General features: G+C 39.0%; 1 protein-coding gene across 7 annotated transcripts in view; it reads right to left on the reverse strand.

The window, feature by feature from the left end:
* CFAP61 (cilia and flagella associated protein 61) overlaps positions 1 to 16,031 on the reverse strand; it is a 127,553-nt gene that overhangs the window by 110,572 nt on the left and 950 nt on the right. For 6 of the 7 annotated variants that reach the window (XR_003924531.1, XR_003924530.1, XM_030021861.1 and 3 more), the window contains exons 2-7: positions 14,337 to 14,487; positions 13,054 to 13,204; positions 10,299 to 10,375; positions 9,291 to 9,358; positions 8,071 to 8,197; positions 1,645 to 1,777 (exon numbers count right to left, since the gene is read on the reverse strand). Coding sequence is in view for 5 of the 7 variants with exons in the window: in XM_030021861.1 (XP_029877721.1) it covers positions 1,645 to 1,777; positions 8,071 to 8,197; positions 9,291 to 9,358; positions 10,299 to 10,375; positions 13,054 to 13,204; positions 14,337 to 14,479 (699 nt within the window). In the remaining 2 variants the exon portion in view is untranslated. Of the gene's footprint in view, positions 1 to 1,644; positions 1,778 to 8,070; positions 8,198 to 9,290; positions 9,359 to 10,298; positions 10,376 to 13,053; positions 13,205 to 14,336; positions 14,488 to 16,031 lie in introns of those variants that run through there. The other variant, XM_030021863.1, reaches the window with a different exon arrangement.

A 16,031-nucleotide genomic window follows, 5' to 3' on the forward strand; every position in this document is an offset into this window, starting at 1 on the left:
CCATAATGGTTGACTAATTACTGGACGCTGCTTTGTAAATAAAATTATGCTCAAATTGAAAACTATATTTTATTTTCCTACGAAAATGATTAATCCAAGAAAGCAATTATACAGTATATAAACAGTATCTAATACAGTATATAGTGTCTATTGTTTGCAGCAATCATAAGCGCTAAATATTTTCAAGTTCTGAAAAAAATCTAAGAACTAGTCTTTAAAAAAAAAAAAAAAAAAAATGCCCTGGCAAGTACAAAAATTACAAGACCCCTGGAATGCTGAAATGGCACATTACTTTGTATGTTTGACTATTACTGAAAGTTTCCAGAATGTCACAGTCTTCAGAAAGAAATACACTCTGAAAAATGAGAATTGGCATGCTGGAGGTTTTTTGGCTTTAAGCTAAGATGAGTCTACAAGAAGGAAGCTCTTTAATTTTTAGTACTATATGCAACTTCCCGCTGAAACACACATAATCAAAAAAATATTTTTTTTCCTTAATACACATAATGAAAGCCTCCTTTATAAACATAATGAAAACTCAATGGCTGGATTTTTATAGCTGTTTTATCAGGCCATCAGCACTCCAATAAAAATAAAAAAAAATATATAAAAGTTTAATCCCCCCCCCAACCCTCAAACAACAAGTGATTGTTTGTTTGCCTTGTTTGCGTAACCGAACAAAAGCTGGGTCGCTGCAGTTGTCTGGCTGCTATGTAATTTTAGGCCCAAGGCTCAGCAGAGGCTGATTAACCAATCCATCTACCATATGTGCAAAAAGAGGTTGCCAGCTTCATTCTCTGCAGGGAAAATTGGCATCTATCTTGGTTCGCATGGAGGCGTCTTTCCAATCTGTGGCAGCAGCGGCAAGTATAAACTATGAGGGCCTCAAACACCTTTTGCTGGTACCATATTGAGCTATAAATGTACAATTGAAATGTATTATTTATAAAGGTAGCCATTTGTAATGTGCTATTACACTAATGGTTTATTGTTTCCCATTTGGCTTCCAACGGTAGTGATTACATGTTACGGTTTTATAAAATCATTTGCTATAGAAAGCAGACTTCTGGAATTAAGTAGGTTATGTTGCCTATCAGCTTACAATACCACGCACAATTACTAACACATGAAAATCTTAACAGGAATGTTCAGCAGGATAACTATTACCACCTCTTTCTTATTTAAATTAATTCCTGGGTTTCTGTCTTCAATTCAGCAAAAATCTGACTGCCTGAACCAGGAGATGGAAAAAAACTACAGCATTTTTAACTGTGAAAGTATTACTGGCTACTAGTTTTCACATGCAATATTAATTTCCACCAGGAATGAAAACTGATCATCTATAATGCAAATGTCTAAAATGGCAACATGGTTTCTTCAAGATGGTCTGTAACAATTACTTGAAAAGAATCTACACAATTACTGGCAATTGCTGCTTCATTTACTTAACAGGAGATATCACTCCTAAGGAAAGGAAAGACAAAAATACGTGGTGGAGGGTGCTGTGTGTGTGCAGCTCATGAATTCTACCTTCCAAAAGTGAGCTTGTTCTTTTTATTCATCGAGCTGCAGTGTGAGCTCTCACTCACATGTGGCATCACTAATGTTATGATTAGACAAAACCAGAGCTCATGGCAGACTGACCTCACAAACAACAGCCTGATTTTCTTCATCTTGACATTCTATGAGATCAGCAAGGAAATATTCACTATAGGTTTCTTTCAGAGTCTTACTCTGACGTGTCCAGATTGGCATGAGATCATCATAATCTTCCAACCTACAAAAAAGAGATTAGGTAATGTCCTAAAGCTCAGCCATTAATAGGTCATGATACTTCTGTTCCACTCCATTAGCATATGGACAAATATTACAAATACCTGATCCAAAGCTCCCACCCACAAATAAATAATTTCACCTAGGACACATCCCCAGTGCACACTAAGCTGGCAGCCTCGGCACCAGAGGAGAGACAGAACCACCTCCAAAAGCCAGCACAACCCACCTAAAGTCTGGTCTGGACTGCCCAGTGGAGATGCTTATCTTTTCCTAACAAAATACAAGGGCAGCCCAGTTCAAAATTCTCTTGCCTAAGGTACCTCAGGCCAGGTGGACCTGGGCTTTAAGCCTCATTTAAAATAATTATATTCAGTGAGCCCAATCATCAGTTGGTTAGAGTTGGCAGAGATCTCAAAAAGCAACACCAGTGCAATTTAGAAAATCAGTTCTTTTAAAAAAAAAAAAAAAAAAGAAAATAATGCCTTCCTGTATGGGAGAAACAGTGCTGAGTATTGGCTAGATTACTGTTATTACACACTGCAGCACGGGAGTCACCTGGCAGAAATCGAGCCATTATGCCTTTGTAAGGTCAAGTTAATGCTCCGCCATTGAAAAAGACACAAAGGCCAAGTGCAATTATTCTGTCCCTCTGCCTCATGAAAGGCTTTCTGCATAGGTGGGAACCTGCCACATCAAGGCTTTCACTGCCTCTACTACTCCAGTCTGTTCTCCGTGCTGATGGTGCAAAAGCTGCCTGAGCCGATTTCCCATCGGTCCAAGTTGCAGTGTTAGACTCATATAGGTCGGCCCCATGCTGCACAGATTTTAATTTAAATAGGCAACAGAGACTTTTTCCCATTAAACCACTTTAAAAAAAGTTAATTATTAACGAGGATCAATGTAAGTCTTAACAAGAAGTTTCTGTGCTTTCACCAATGTAATGAAGGAATTTGTTAGTCGTATGTGCTGCGACCATGGCGTAAAGGCCAGCGGCAAACCAGCTCTAACACAGAACTGCTTTCAGTAAGAAGATGAAACCGCTTTTTTGTCTATCTGAAAATGCAAGAATTAAGTGGTCCAACCAACAATTCTGCAGCTAAAAAAGTGGCGAGAAAAGCGGGGCTGCGATGTGCTGCCAGAAGGAATGACTTTTACTACAGGACTGTGGAGTTAAGGAAACCCTTTCTCCTCAGAGCTGTAAGCAGACTGCTACTGAACATGCTTTTGACGATCTCAGTTATCACACACAGACACACAAGAACAACGACGAGCCCCACGGGATGAAGGAATTAAATCAAGATAACAATGCACTTCACCAAACACCGGAATACATTTCCGCTTACTGAAAGAAAGAGAGACCGCCACAATCGGCTCCTCTGAAACAGCAGGCTGCATCGCTCAGTTACAGAGCGCTCAGGAGACTGACCCGAGATGACAACTGCCTCGGGAGGGTCAGCGTGAGCCCCTCACCTGCACGTTCTGCCAAGGGCAGCCTGCACCCTCCTCTCTGGAAGAGGCATCATCTTGGTTACACCACCTGCAGGGCTCCGAGCCCGACCTTTTTGGAAAGCCTCTCGAGACCCTCTGTCCTCCCGCCGAGCTGCGACCGGCAGTTTCAAGAGCAGGAAAGACCTGCCGCAGCTTTCTCGGGCGGCAGCCCCCTCAGGCAGCGGGGCCGCCTACCCCGCGCTCCCGCCGCCGCCGGCTCTCTCCTGACCTCTCGCGGCCGCGGGCGGGAGCCCTCGGGGGCTTCCCGCTCTGAAATCCAGACCCCAGGCTGCAAGGAGACGGGACCCCGCCGCTCCCGAAAGGTCTGGAGCGTTCCCGCCCTGCGGAGGCCGCCGCAGGCCTGGCCCGAGAGCTGGAGGGCCCGCCGCGGTTCTGAGGGCGACTAAGGCAGTGCCCCAACACCGCCGGGGCCGCGGCTGATGGACCCTCCACGACACGACTGCCGCTCCACGCGTAGCCCTTAGTCTCCGAGGGGGATACTTTAGGGAGGTACAGGAAAGGGTAAGATGTCAATCGAAAAATATTTTCAGATAGTTCTCTCTCCTTTATAAGCCTCACGCCTTGTAGAGACGCGTTTCCGAATATAATTATCAGGAATGATTATTAACACTTCCCTCAGTTTTAGGAAAACTTGTGTTTTGCTACAGGCTCCTATTGCTCAAGTTCGTATGTGCTTGTATCTAAATACTTGTGCCTGTGGCTTGGAAATCTTAGTTCTGCATATGCAGCAATTCAGAAAAACAAAATAAACTGATTCTCTTTTCCACCCTTTACATGTTTCCGGATTCAGAAGAAGCCTTAAAAGTTAACACGACTGGGCCAAAAAATATTATTCCGGATTTTATCAACCATGGTCTGAGTTTCTAGGTACCGAGCGACTCCAGCGTAAGACTGAAGGACAATTTAGGTGGTGTTTTTGCTGCTCCTACACGCCGGAATGAATGTGACCTTCTGAGTAAGATTACCTTTCTCCTAGGGGCCGGTGACCCCTTTTATTTTGACGCTGTCTCTGCTCTTTTATTCCCTGGCCATCTGTCTGAAAGTTCTCTTCTTACCCTTGCTGCTCCCGTGGCCCAGCCCAGCCCGGAGGTACGGCCCGGGACACCCCTCCACCCCGACCTCGCTCTGCCGGGGTCGGTCCGGCGGGATGTCGGGGTGGGATGGACCCCAAGGGAGCCGCCATGGCCTGGGGTGAGTATCGCCTACCGACGCCCCACTAATGGCCTTTTTAGCAGGGTGAATAAATGCTTAACTCCTGACCTTCAGGATGTCCCAAGTCACCATGCTACTCCATCTGCCTGGAGTTTTAAATAATTTAATTATTCTTCTGAAGGGCAGTTGCCAGATTCTTTCATACAGTTTTTAAGTTAAGAAAGCCAACTTGAGAAACCAGTAGAAATTAATATCATCACTGCCCACTCAAAGTTGAACGCAGCTGCCAGGGGTGACAGATTTCCAAGCCCCACACTTTTTCATTCTTTTTCACTGTTTAAGTGAGAATCTTCATTGTAATAAATTGTTTCCAAAAGGAAAAAAGTACAGAAAATAAAACACACCATCAATTACTTGTCTGTAGAATTAATTCAAAAGATGCAACTAAAATGAAGTTCCAAGAATAATGAAACCCTATAAAAATTTATAGTAATTCACATTCTTTATATCTCAAACCAAAATAGTAGTCATCGTCTTCTCTGCAGGCAGTATCTCAAGGGAAAAGCTGCAGTAAGGTTTTCTATTATCAGAATTTCACTACTTCAGCACAATTAATTAGTATAGCAAATCTGATAATGTGTTGTGAAACCTCAAACAAACCAAACTAATTTAGGGGTAAAGGAATGAGACTGTACTCTAATTGAAACCTGTTGTTTCACTGGGGTCGATAATACACACACCCCACCTCCAAACTGAATGTTTTACTGATTGCTCCAAGTCCCTTACAGCATTCTGCTCTGTAAAACACATGACACAAGGCCACACATCAAGATGCGGATGGCAATTCTGCCGGCTCGTGGTATGCAGAGAGACTGACCTCGCAGTAGTACATGAGGCTCCACACAAGCCCATTCATCTCCCTGCATGCTAGAAACTATAGGAACAGAACTATTTTAATTTTTTTTCTATTTTTAATATCTTCCACCAGCACCATAGTCTTTACAAAAAAACAAAAAACCCTCAAAAAACCACAACAGTTTTTTAATATAAAAATACTACAAAATTCCTATACTGCGAGAACAAGCATAATAAAGGCATTCCACAGAGCTGCAAATTTGTGAGCTCTTACGTATATGGTACAAACCCAAGAATGACAGGCTCTAGATGAGAGATCAGCAAGAAACTTAAATATAAAACCTTAGTGGACTGTGTTCTGGCACACCACAGATTTATTTCACGTTATAAAGGCTGGATGGAGAATAACTTCAAAATTAATGGTTAAGCAAAGTATCAGTTTACAGCTTCTTTCCACCCCCTCCCATAAGCAATGGAAGAGGGAACAGAGATTACCCTAATCTCCTATCATTGACCCAGAACATGTTGCTAGGCAGGTGGCTGGGGACAACTTTCATAGATAAATCTCTAAAGGGCTCCACTGAACGTTACTATGGATGCCAGTGAAGTACAAAGGTGAATACAGAGGAAGAGGAAAGGCAAAGCATCAACTGCAAACAGAATTCAGCTTACTCAGAGAATCTATTGATAGACAATATTAAAGTATGAATTTTATATCACCAGATATTGTGTAATTTAAAAGAAAAGACAGTTTCCTGGTTAGTTTTCTAATAATAAAAAAACCTAAAGTAAATAATTTTTATTATTCGTAACAAACTACAGAAATCCCAGGCGAGATGGTATCTCTTATGTGGAATATTGGTACGGCTTACATGACATTTCCAGTCGTGTCAAAAATATTGCTATTGATAATATCCAATGGCCATCAAAAGAAAGAATATGATTCAAATTAAATAAAAGACAAACATAATAGTTGGAATCGAGACATATGGAAAAGCTTTAAGCCCTCAGCAATTAATTCACCTACTGATAACTTCTGACTATTAAGGTTCATTCACTTACTGATAGATGGTAGACAACTCAAAGGAAATAGTCAGAAAAGCCTAAAAATTGTAGGTCAAGTTAGCAAGCAAATGATTTTGTAACATACTGAAATATCCAGACCTATAGCAGGATTGTGCGAAGTGGTCAAGGTCAGGCCTCAGTCCTTTTTCTTAAAATGCTCAAAAGTCAAGTGACAGGATATTGCAAACATTGACTAAAACTATACGAAAAAGAGCACAATCTGCAGATTTGTTTCAGGCCTATTTGGTAAATTTAAAGATGTGTAAAACATCACTCTGACAGACAGGCTTCTGTCAGAATCCAGTCTGACATGTCAGCATGAATTAACCCATAAACAACCAGGTGTGGATTTACCAGGCAGAGAGAGATGCCTAATGTGGCATTACCATCTCTTAGCATGTGGGTTGATACGGACCCCCACACACATCAGTATCGTATGACAGCGTCCCAGGGATGTGCTTTTCCCTAAACTTCAGTTTCCACTAGAAGGAACAGAAATGCTAATTTAATCACAATCCTGCTATATAACTGCATAGCAACACTTACATTTAGAACAATCAAAAGCAACTCCAGAATGAATCAGAACCACATAAAATTATTACTTCATAAAACATTAACCTACACGCACTCTTCCTACTGTAAAGAGGAAAACAAGTGAACCAAAATGTGATAGTTATATTTCAACCACACTACAGGGAAGCATCTACACGGCAATGACAGCATATATGGCCCAGCGATCTACACTGAAAAACTTAAGGCCCCATTGGGTCAGAAACTCTGTGTTTCTCATTTACTGTACACAATGCTGGCACAAGCGTAGAAAGCTGTGATTTGGCATAGGCACAGAATTCAAATGGCAGGAAAAAACCAAGAGTGGTAATAATCAATATACAGGTAGACATCAATAGGTAAGGCTGCTAGAGAAACTTGCGTCTCTGCCTGGTATACGCTGCAGGCAGCTGAGCATAGAAAAAAATAATTCAGAGTCTAACTTTTTTAATGACATTTATGACTTGAATCCCAAAACAAGAGCAAGCCTGTGTTAAAGACACATCACGTGAGCACATCAAAGTCTTTGCTCCAAGCTGCGTCCATTGAAACAGATGACACGATGGAAGGAAAAAAGTGTTACCCCATTATTTTCTTAAGCTCTCTTAGCAACACTGAGGCGGCCTGCTCCCCTGAAACATAGCGAGAGTGAATGTATGAAGTGCTTATGCAGAAAAAAACTGTACAAAAGCAAGTTCCTCTCCATGTCTGAAGGACTACTGGAACTAGGGATTCTCTGCTCTTATTTAATTCTTTTAGACAACAGGCCTTCCTATTCAGACTTTGCTCAACCGGTCAGAATATGGCATAACACAAGAAAATTAAAACTAAGTTGGAAGACGCTTCAAGAGACCTGGAAACTATATGCACTCACTAAAGCATGCAGTGATGCAATTCAGCCAGCAGATTAGAGAATAAACATCACTGACAAAAAAATGTATTCTTTCTAGATAACAAACTAGTTTTACAAAAAATACAATTAATCTTGTGGTGAAGTAGAATAAAAACTAGGAAAAAAAAAAAAAAAAGAAGAAAAAAATGAGGTTATCAAGGAAAATCATAGCAGTTTAACTAAGATACTGATGCTGTAAACCAAAAAAGAAAATTCTTCAAATTAATCCAAACAGATCTGCTCATAGAAGTAGAAGGGAGAAACTGCATTACCTTGCTTTGCGAACATAGAGCTGTGGGTGATACCAATGTCTGGGGCACACAAACAAGGTAAAGTTTGTATCTGCTACTGAACCTGGAGCAGTCATCATCTTTTCAAAGACATTTCCCATGTCTGGGTCTGTGAATGACAAAAATCTGTTAGGAGCAACAAAGAAACTTCATGATGTAAGCTTTTAAATTATCAGCAAAACTGTTTGAGGAAAATGGAGTTTTGAACTTAAACCACAGATGGCATAATGCTCCAAGTTCTTTACGTTAAGCAATGAAGCTGAAATGACAGTAGTATAAACATGTGAAAGAATGGTTACTGGATTAATTAACAAATTAATCAAGCATCCCAAACCTGAATAAGCTTCAAAGCAATCAGAAATTGGTAGGATCAAATCCCTGTAGAAATAGTAGTCTTATAACCAATACTATATAACCAATACTGGAGGAATCTCTTTGTCAGGACTCATTATACTGAAGCAAAGTTGACATTTGTTGCTAGGGTAGGTTTCACAAAAACCTTTCTTCAGGTAGTTTTCTGTAGTTGACACATCACTATGGAGGATTTTAGCATGACTTGGAACTAAGATGTCTAGAAATTGGCTTATCAGAAAAGGTTCCAGTTCACTTCAAGGAAAGCTCCAAGCAAAACATCAGACATTAGGTAGACGCTTGGTTTATTAGTCTGAATTCAGGACTAAAGTTCCAAGACAGGTGCTGTTCTCTGATCAAGATGTGCATTCTCCATCTTTGTACCTCTGCTCTAAAAGAAATAATCCTAGTTTCCTTCCATGTCTCCAGCACCCCTTCTGAGCCTCACCAAAGTGTCCTCTCCCCATCTTGTACTCACTTGGCTAAATAACTACTCGATTTCAATCTCTATTCAGCCAGAAATCTTCATAAAACTTGTAGGAATTTATTTCCGAGATCTTTACTCCTGTTCGAAGTCCTGTCTGTTTCTGGCAAATTTAAAGACTGCAGGAAATAGATAGACTGCTGAATGGACTGCTGGAGCGAACATGTAACGACATAAACCTCTTTTACGAGGTATGTCCATTAGAGGATACTTTAAGATTGTGTTTTCTGCATGTTTAGAAAATGGTAACTGTTCTCAATATTTTAAAAAACACACAAAAAAGCCTACCACCACAGTGCATATTAATGATAATGAGATTTAAGATTGTTCTCATTATTTTAAGAATAAAATAGTATTAAATTCTTACCTAAATTCTCATCGGCTGGTATGAAGAGAAGTATAAACTGCAGTTCTGGTACAGTGATAAAAGCTCTCCTGGACAAATAACATAACTGTATTCAGTCTTTCAACATTACACCTACCAATCAGACACAGCAGCTAGTCTTTTAATATATAAAATTTTTTCTCTGGTGTCTCTGATCTGCCTTCATGAGTCCACATGGCTCAAAAATGAAAACATTTATGACAAATAAGATCATATGAAATTCATCTGGGCATTTTTTTACTGGTTCTTCTACCTTATTTGTCTCTTAATTTCCTAATCCTTAGATTTCAAACATCCTCCTTTTTGTATCAGTTCCCCAGTGGTGAAAAAAATTAAAGATGCCAGACCTCTGCTGGCAGATCTCTGACCTGGCATCTGGATGAGCTTGCCTGACATGACAAAGTAGTCGTAAATTCAACAGCAACAGCACCAAGTGCAATTCACTGTTTATGTAAGGAGATTCTGAGCTATACCAAATAACCTGAGCAATGGTTATATTTGAGTACTGAGCTAACACAGTAATACATTGTGCTGTTTGTACTGTATAGTTTGCAGCCTTACCATATAATCTGTAGCTAACAAACTATCAATAGATTACCTGGGAACAAGCATATTCCAGAGACATCTACAGCTTTCTAAGCTTCCTGCTCAGTCATGCACTTTGATTTTTACAAGTGGAAATTTAGGAAAAAGAAAAATCAATCTGCCTTGCAGCTGCAGTACTATTTCTGTGCAAAATTACAGCAAAGATACAGCTAAACCTTAACACTGTTGGGGAAGGGTGCCTGGAACTGTAACAGCTTGGTTTCAAAGCCAACAGTGCACATTTGATTAATACAAGGTTATGTTTTATTACCTTCTGAGATGTTTAGAGAGATGTTTAATTTTGATCCAGTGATTACTTGAAGGCATTTTTAAATTCCATAGCCTCTCCAAATGATGGTAGGAGAGTACACATGCTTCACTACAGAAGGTTACGTATGAACTCACCTAACAATTTCTTGGGAACATCCAGCGGCATATTCTTCTTTTGCCACAAAAAGATGCATGAACAATGTATTCAAAGGCTACAAAATGAGGAATGAAAATCTAAACGCCATGCAGCTAATATTTATTAAGTCAACTCAAGTATTAATATGCACATTGATTTCCAATATATATGATCAGCACTCAAAATTGAGTAGCTTTGCATATGTAAGTAACTTCAAAGCATGTGTGGATAAAGTTATGTGATGAAAGGACTTTTTTTTTTTTATATCACAATTTGTGCTTCTGTAATATTTTGATTTACACTCAACCTTACTATTGTTTGACTACAATATTCATATTTAACAGTATTAATTCCAGACTAACAACATTTTAAATTTAACCACAACAACTAAAATCTTAACAACATTTAATTTAACATTTGGGTGATAAAGACATTCCTTCTAGGTTTAAAAAAAACCAAAAGCTCACATACTTCCCATACTCCTAAAATGTTTTTTCTTTAAAAGAAGTAAGAAAAAATACAAAGTCTTAAGATTGTATCATTAGACACATTTAAATATCCAGGCAGAAACAGGGCAGACTAAAGGACATCTTTATCCTATATGCCTCCTGTTAACCTGGAAAACACTAGCAAAGAAAAACCCTTGTGCTGGAATGAAAAGTGCTATCAATTCAGCTGTTTCCTCTTGCGTAATAATTTCAAGTGCTGAGTCAATGAAGGTCTACCTCTAGACAAAACATTTCTACAAAAAATATTTCAAATGGGAAAACTTGAGGTCTTCTGAATAATTTAATATTCACCTAAAATATCATGGCTAAAGTCACCAATAAATTTCAGCAACTTTAGAGCAAGAATGATTTTAATAGAGGTTGCAGTATATGGACCAGCACAAAGACAAGAGGCTACTATAATGAATAAACATCAAAAGTCATTTCTAAAAATCAGACTTTTCTTTTTCATTTGGTTTTAAAATGCAAAATAAAAAGGAAGGGGGGGGGGGCGGGGAAAGAATGTAGAATGTTTTGTTCTTGAGGTCCAAGAGGAAGCCCAGGAGGCAAGATTTGGCCTGTAACTGCTTCTCAATAGTGATGGTAACCAGGCAATCCTGTAAAGCATCTTCACTAATTATATTCTGCACAAGTCAATTCCTAATTTAGACCTTTAAGCTATCTTATCATTTCTGTGCTCTAGGAAAAAGACTTGTCAACTAGATTTTTAAGAAATTCTATTTTCAGAAGATCTCAGTTTTGTAGAGCACATCTGCATGGATTTAACCTGCAGTTAACCAATGATATCTCACCTATTTATAACTCAGAATAGGTTCAGTTGTTTTGTCAGTGCAGAAGCATAAAACACATACTGAATCTTCTGTATGTATTTTAGAAAATAATCTCCATTCTAGAAAAAGAAGAGTTCTTCCGCTCCTTGTCAATGTTCCAAAGTACCTTTCACTCATGTTTATGAGTAGTAATTCCTAACATGCTCAAGCTCCTTTTTTTTTTTTTTTTTTTTTTTTGGTCTTTTCTCTTTGTATGCCCCTACACTCCGAAGTCAGCTGCAGCTTTGATGCAATAGATATTGTCAAGCAGGCTGCCTGAGGAAGAGCTTGCAGAACTGACAGCACAGCATAACCCAACAGGAGCAGCTGCAGCTGCACAGTGAATGAAGTGGTTGTGCCTGCAATATGCCTGTACACAAAGTACTGTTCAAGTGACAAAGAAAACAGATTACAAGAAAATTACATGGTTTTTTTCTATACTCTCTTTGGCTGTAATAATTTTGTTTCTTTTAACGGTACACAGCATTTTCAAATACAATTGCTGTATTTGTCAGTTTTTCTGCAAGCCATTGCTTAATGTCTCCCAGAACAACATTGGAAAACTGATGAACAAACTGTCTAGAGATAATTTCAGTACTGCCAATACCTTATTATGGCATCTGCTGCCTAGCTTTTGAGTGTTTATGGTTAAGATTTTCCATCTTTTCTCAACAATCACAGCATCTAGTTCCTAGCTGGGCTGAATGATGGACAGCATTTGAATCCTAAACTTCTAAGTGCCTACTTCTAGTCCATAATTCCTAAGAGTAATTCATAAACTTGACTGAGAAGCCTGTAGGAAAACTGCCTCCACACAGAACAGAGCACAGCAATCTCCACACGAGCACCAAACAAGCTTATTCCAGAACCAAGATGCTCAGGTCAGCATGGTCCTCCACCCAGTGTAAGTCACCATCCTTCAAGCAGGGGTACACTCCGTGTCCCTTATTCTTTCTCTGAAGCCATTACATTTGCATTTAGTTTTGTGAAATAGAAAAGCTTTATTCCAAAAGGTGAAAAATGACGATTCCCGTTCTCTTACATTGAGAAGGACCTTAGAGCAAGGACTCCACCTCCCAGTTCTGTTAGATAACACTAGAGCTGGACACGGTTTTGAATGAAAAATGTTGGTGACAGCTACGATTGATACTGCTCTCAGTGCTAGCACAGTGCATCAGACACCTGCACATGTCTGGCAAAGAAAGGACTTGCGTTCCCTAACTGCCATCCTTACAGTTACCGTCAGTTACTGTAGTGGCAAAAGCACAGGTACTCATGAACTTCTGAGCACCTGAGGGTTTAGTAAGGAATCTGATTATCACCTTCTTCAGCCTGAATGCCTCAAATATACCTAAAATAGATTTTAGATGCCTATGCATATTTTTCATACCTGAGCCTTAAATGAAAACTCAGCTAAAATCACACAATTTACTTACAGTGCATTTATTGTTAACGTAGTTTTCCTGTAAGAACAATTCCCAATCAGACTGATCAGTGATATTCCAATTGGGATAGTCCAGAAAGACAGCATGGGCTATAGCCTCATTCTTCTCATTGCAGAGTGTCAAAGCAAGATTTGATTTTTCTCTGTGAAAACAATTTAATTTTGCACAAGTTTAAGAAACTACATGAATAAAAGTGACTGACTGTTAATTCAGCCTGTTAGAATAGCAAAATTAACCATGTTCAAAAGTGCTCCCCGGATCGGACCTCAATAAAACTTCATTACCCACGTCCTAACTTGACATTATTGCTTCAATTCCAAATATTTTAGTGCATTATAACATTATAACATGTATAGTGACATTATAACAATTCACATGATTTTTCAAACCCTCAGTTACTATGAATTTGATATGCAAGACATAAATGCTCCCTCTTCTTTGTATGTTTCTTCATACATCTATTTTTTTCCCCAAATAGCTGGTATCTCAGGCATTTGCCATTAAGTCAAGTGGAAAAACACTAAGTGACCCATCAGCATTTCATGCAGTCTGTCTTTATCTGCTGTTCATCACTGCACAGAAAGATGAAGTGCAGAAGGTTCATCACTATCTCCAGTGATGCAGATATGGTAACAGAAGACTTCTACAACCACCCATTTCCACTAAGGACATTGCCATGCAAGCAGCTAGGATACAGATGTCAAAACATGGAGAATATTAGGTATTTTGGGGGCATGAAAAGAAGAGGCACATTGAAACGTATTTTATGGCAGATAGAGGCTGCCTCCCAAGGTAGACTAAAGAGAGGCAAAAAATAACCAGTTCCTTTTGTTAAGGGGAAATGGGAAGAGAAGGAAAAGATTTAGACCTACACAGGAAAAGAAAACAGAAGTGTCATGGCCACACAGTGATTAAAAACCATAGTCCCTCCCCCTCTACTTCTATCACTCTCTTACAGGCAAAATGATTCTGTTAGATGGAGTAGACAGTGGAATCTGATGGTTTCATCAAGTATTATTCAGAAGTATTTCTTCTGAACTTTTATAAAAAGGAAGCTAGTATAGAGTCAAATCTTGCCCACCATGCTGGCAGCAGTGATCCAAGTTTGCACAAAGTCATGCAGAGAAGAGATGGAAGCGGGTTTTCTTTCCTTTTTTGTGAATAGCGTAAAAAGTCATTATGCCATACCACGTAAAGGCTCTTAATGTTTTCTGCCATTTTAAACATTTCCTGCAAGAAAGGTAATATAATGTCCCTAAAATACTGTTACTTACAAAAGGTACATGACATCAATCCTTCCAAAAACTACTTCAGTGAAGTGGCTGAAGAGGCTGATAATATCTGAAACATCATGTGATTCTGTTCTTCTGGCACTGACCACTTCTGTATTTCCTCTTGAAGAATTTATTGTAGTCATCTTACAGACTGAAACAAGAAATGAAGAAAACACTGCTGTTCTGGCGGATCCTGCTGCAATCCATTGTTCAACGTAGTTACTTGAAATGGATTTTTATGAAAACTATGAAGAAGTGCAATTTGGATGGATTTAAGTGCCTAGTTCCTATAGACCTCTACATAAATACATACTGCCTGCATATACATACAGCATGCAAACAGTGCACATGTAGAAATACAGCATGCAATCATCCCTGTTGTGTGTATTCTACATGCTACACAGGAAAAAAATGTTTTCAGTAGGCTACAGATTGCTTTTACGTTTATTCATTTATAGGCATTTGCATGCTATCTATCAGAACAGTGCCCATCATTAATAATTTCAAACTTAAAGCATTAAGGCTACAGGCTTGGGAGGATGAGCTGCAAACAATCAGGATAAGAATGTCCTGGTAACTTTAAACAGCAATTTCAGGTGGGTTAAGTGTATTTTGTCCAAAACAGCTCCTCAAATTTCTTTTTAAGTCAACAGCGATGCTTAAATTTCAGAAGGAATTGAAAGCTCTATAGCTTTCCTGCCCAGAAGAAAAATGTTTTTGTGGTTCCAGAATTTGCCAGGTCCAAGTGATTTATTGACGTGCCTAGCAATTTCAGAACATATAGGGCCAATGGGCATTCAGACCATCTGTGACTATCAACTAACAGTTCATTTCTCTTTCAGCTGTGTTGCTACTTACTCAGTATTGTAGCCTGATGTAATATAATCAAGAATTAGGCATGTAAAACATGGATTGACCAAACACAACAGTTTTCTGCAATTTCTTAAATATACTTGTGCAAAATACAGCATTACTAACTCAAAAAAAGTCTGAATAACCAACATACTGAGACTAGCAGAACACTTTTACCAATCCACCAAACACAATAGCCATGTCTAACATTGGCTCCAAACCCAGATGTGATGCCCAATTACTAGGCCCCGCAGATCCCAACTAAAATGGGATAACAAAAGAAACCCGGAATTTTATACCTCTTAAATACAGAGAAAGTCACATGTACAGCTACATCTTTCACACACAATCAAGACATTGTTATAGGCAACAGCACAGGTCTCAGTCATGCCAACATAGGTTTGCAAAGAGGTCCTGGAACCAACCCGAGGCAAAATGTCCTCTGCAGGTTTTAATGCATGCACTTAATAAACAGAATTGTGGTTATGTAGAAAGAACAAGCTAGGCTAGAGTGTACTTATTACTGAATATAACAGTAACATCTACACGGAAAAAGGTTACGCTAGCTTGTGTAAGCAACTTCTCAAATGTTTTAAGTTGTAAAATATATATATTCTTCCCAGTGGAGTGGGAGGCAACTATACTCAGGCCTAAATGAGAGGTTATTCTTAAAATGAGCAAAGAAAATGGCCGCATAATTCACTTATACGTTTCATTAAGTAAGTGCAAACTATGAGACTACTAAAATAGTTGGTTATTTTTTATTAATGTCTACTCCATATATCAAAATAAACAGGAATTTTAAAATGTCATCAACAAACTTAAGCCTAGCATTAAGATTAC

This window comes from Aquila chrysaetos, chromosome 8 (assembly GCF_900496995.4).
Source record: "Aquila chrysaetos chrysaetos chromosome 8, bAquChr1.4, whole genome shotgun sequence".
NCBI lineage: Eukaryota > Metazoa > Chordata > Aves > Accipitriformes > Accipitridae > Aquila > Aquila chrysaetos.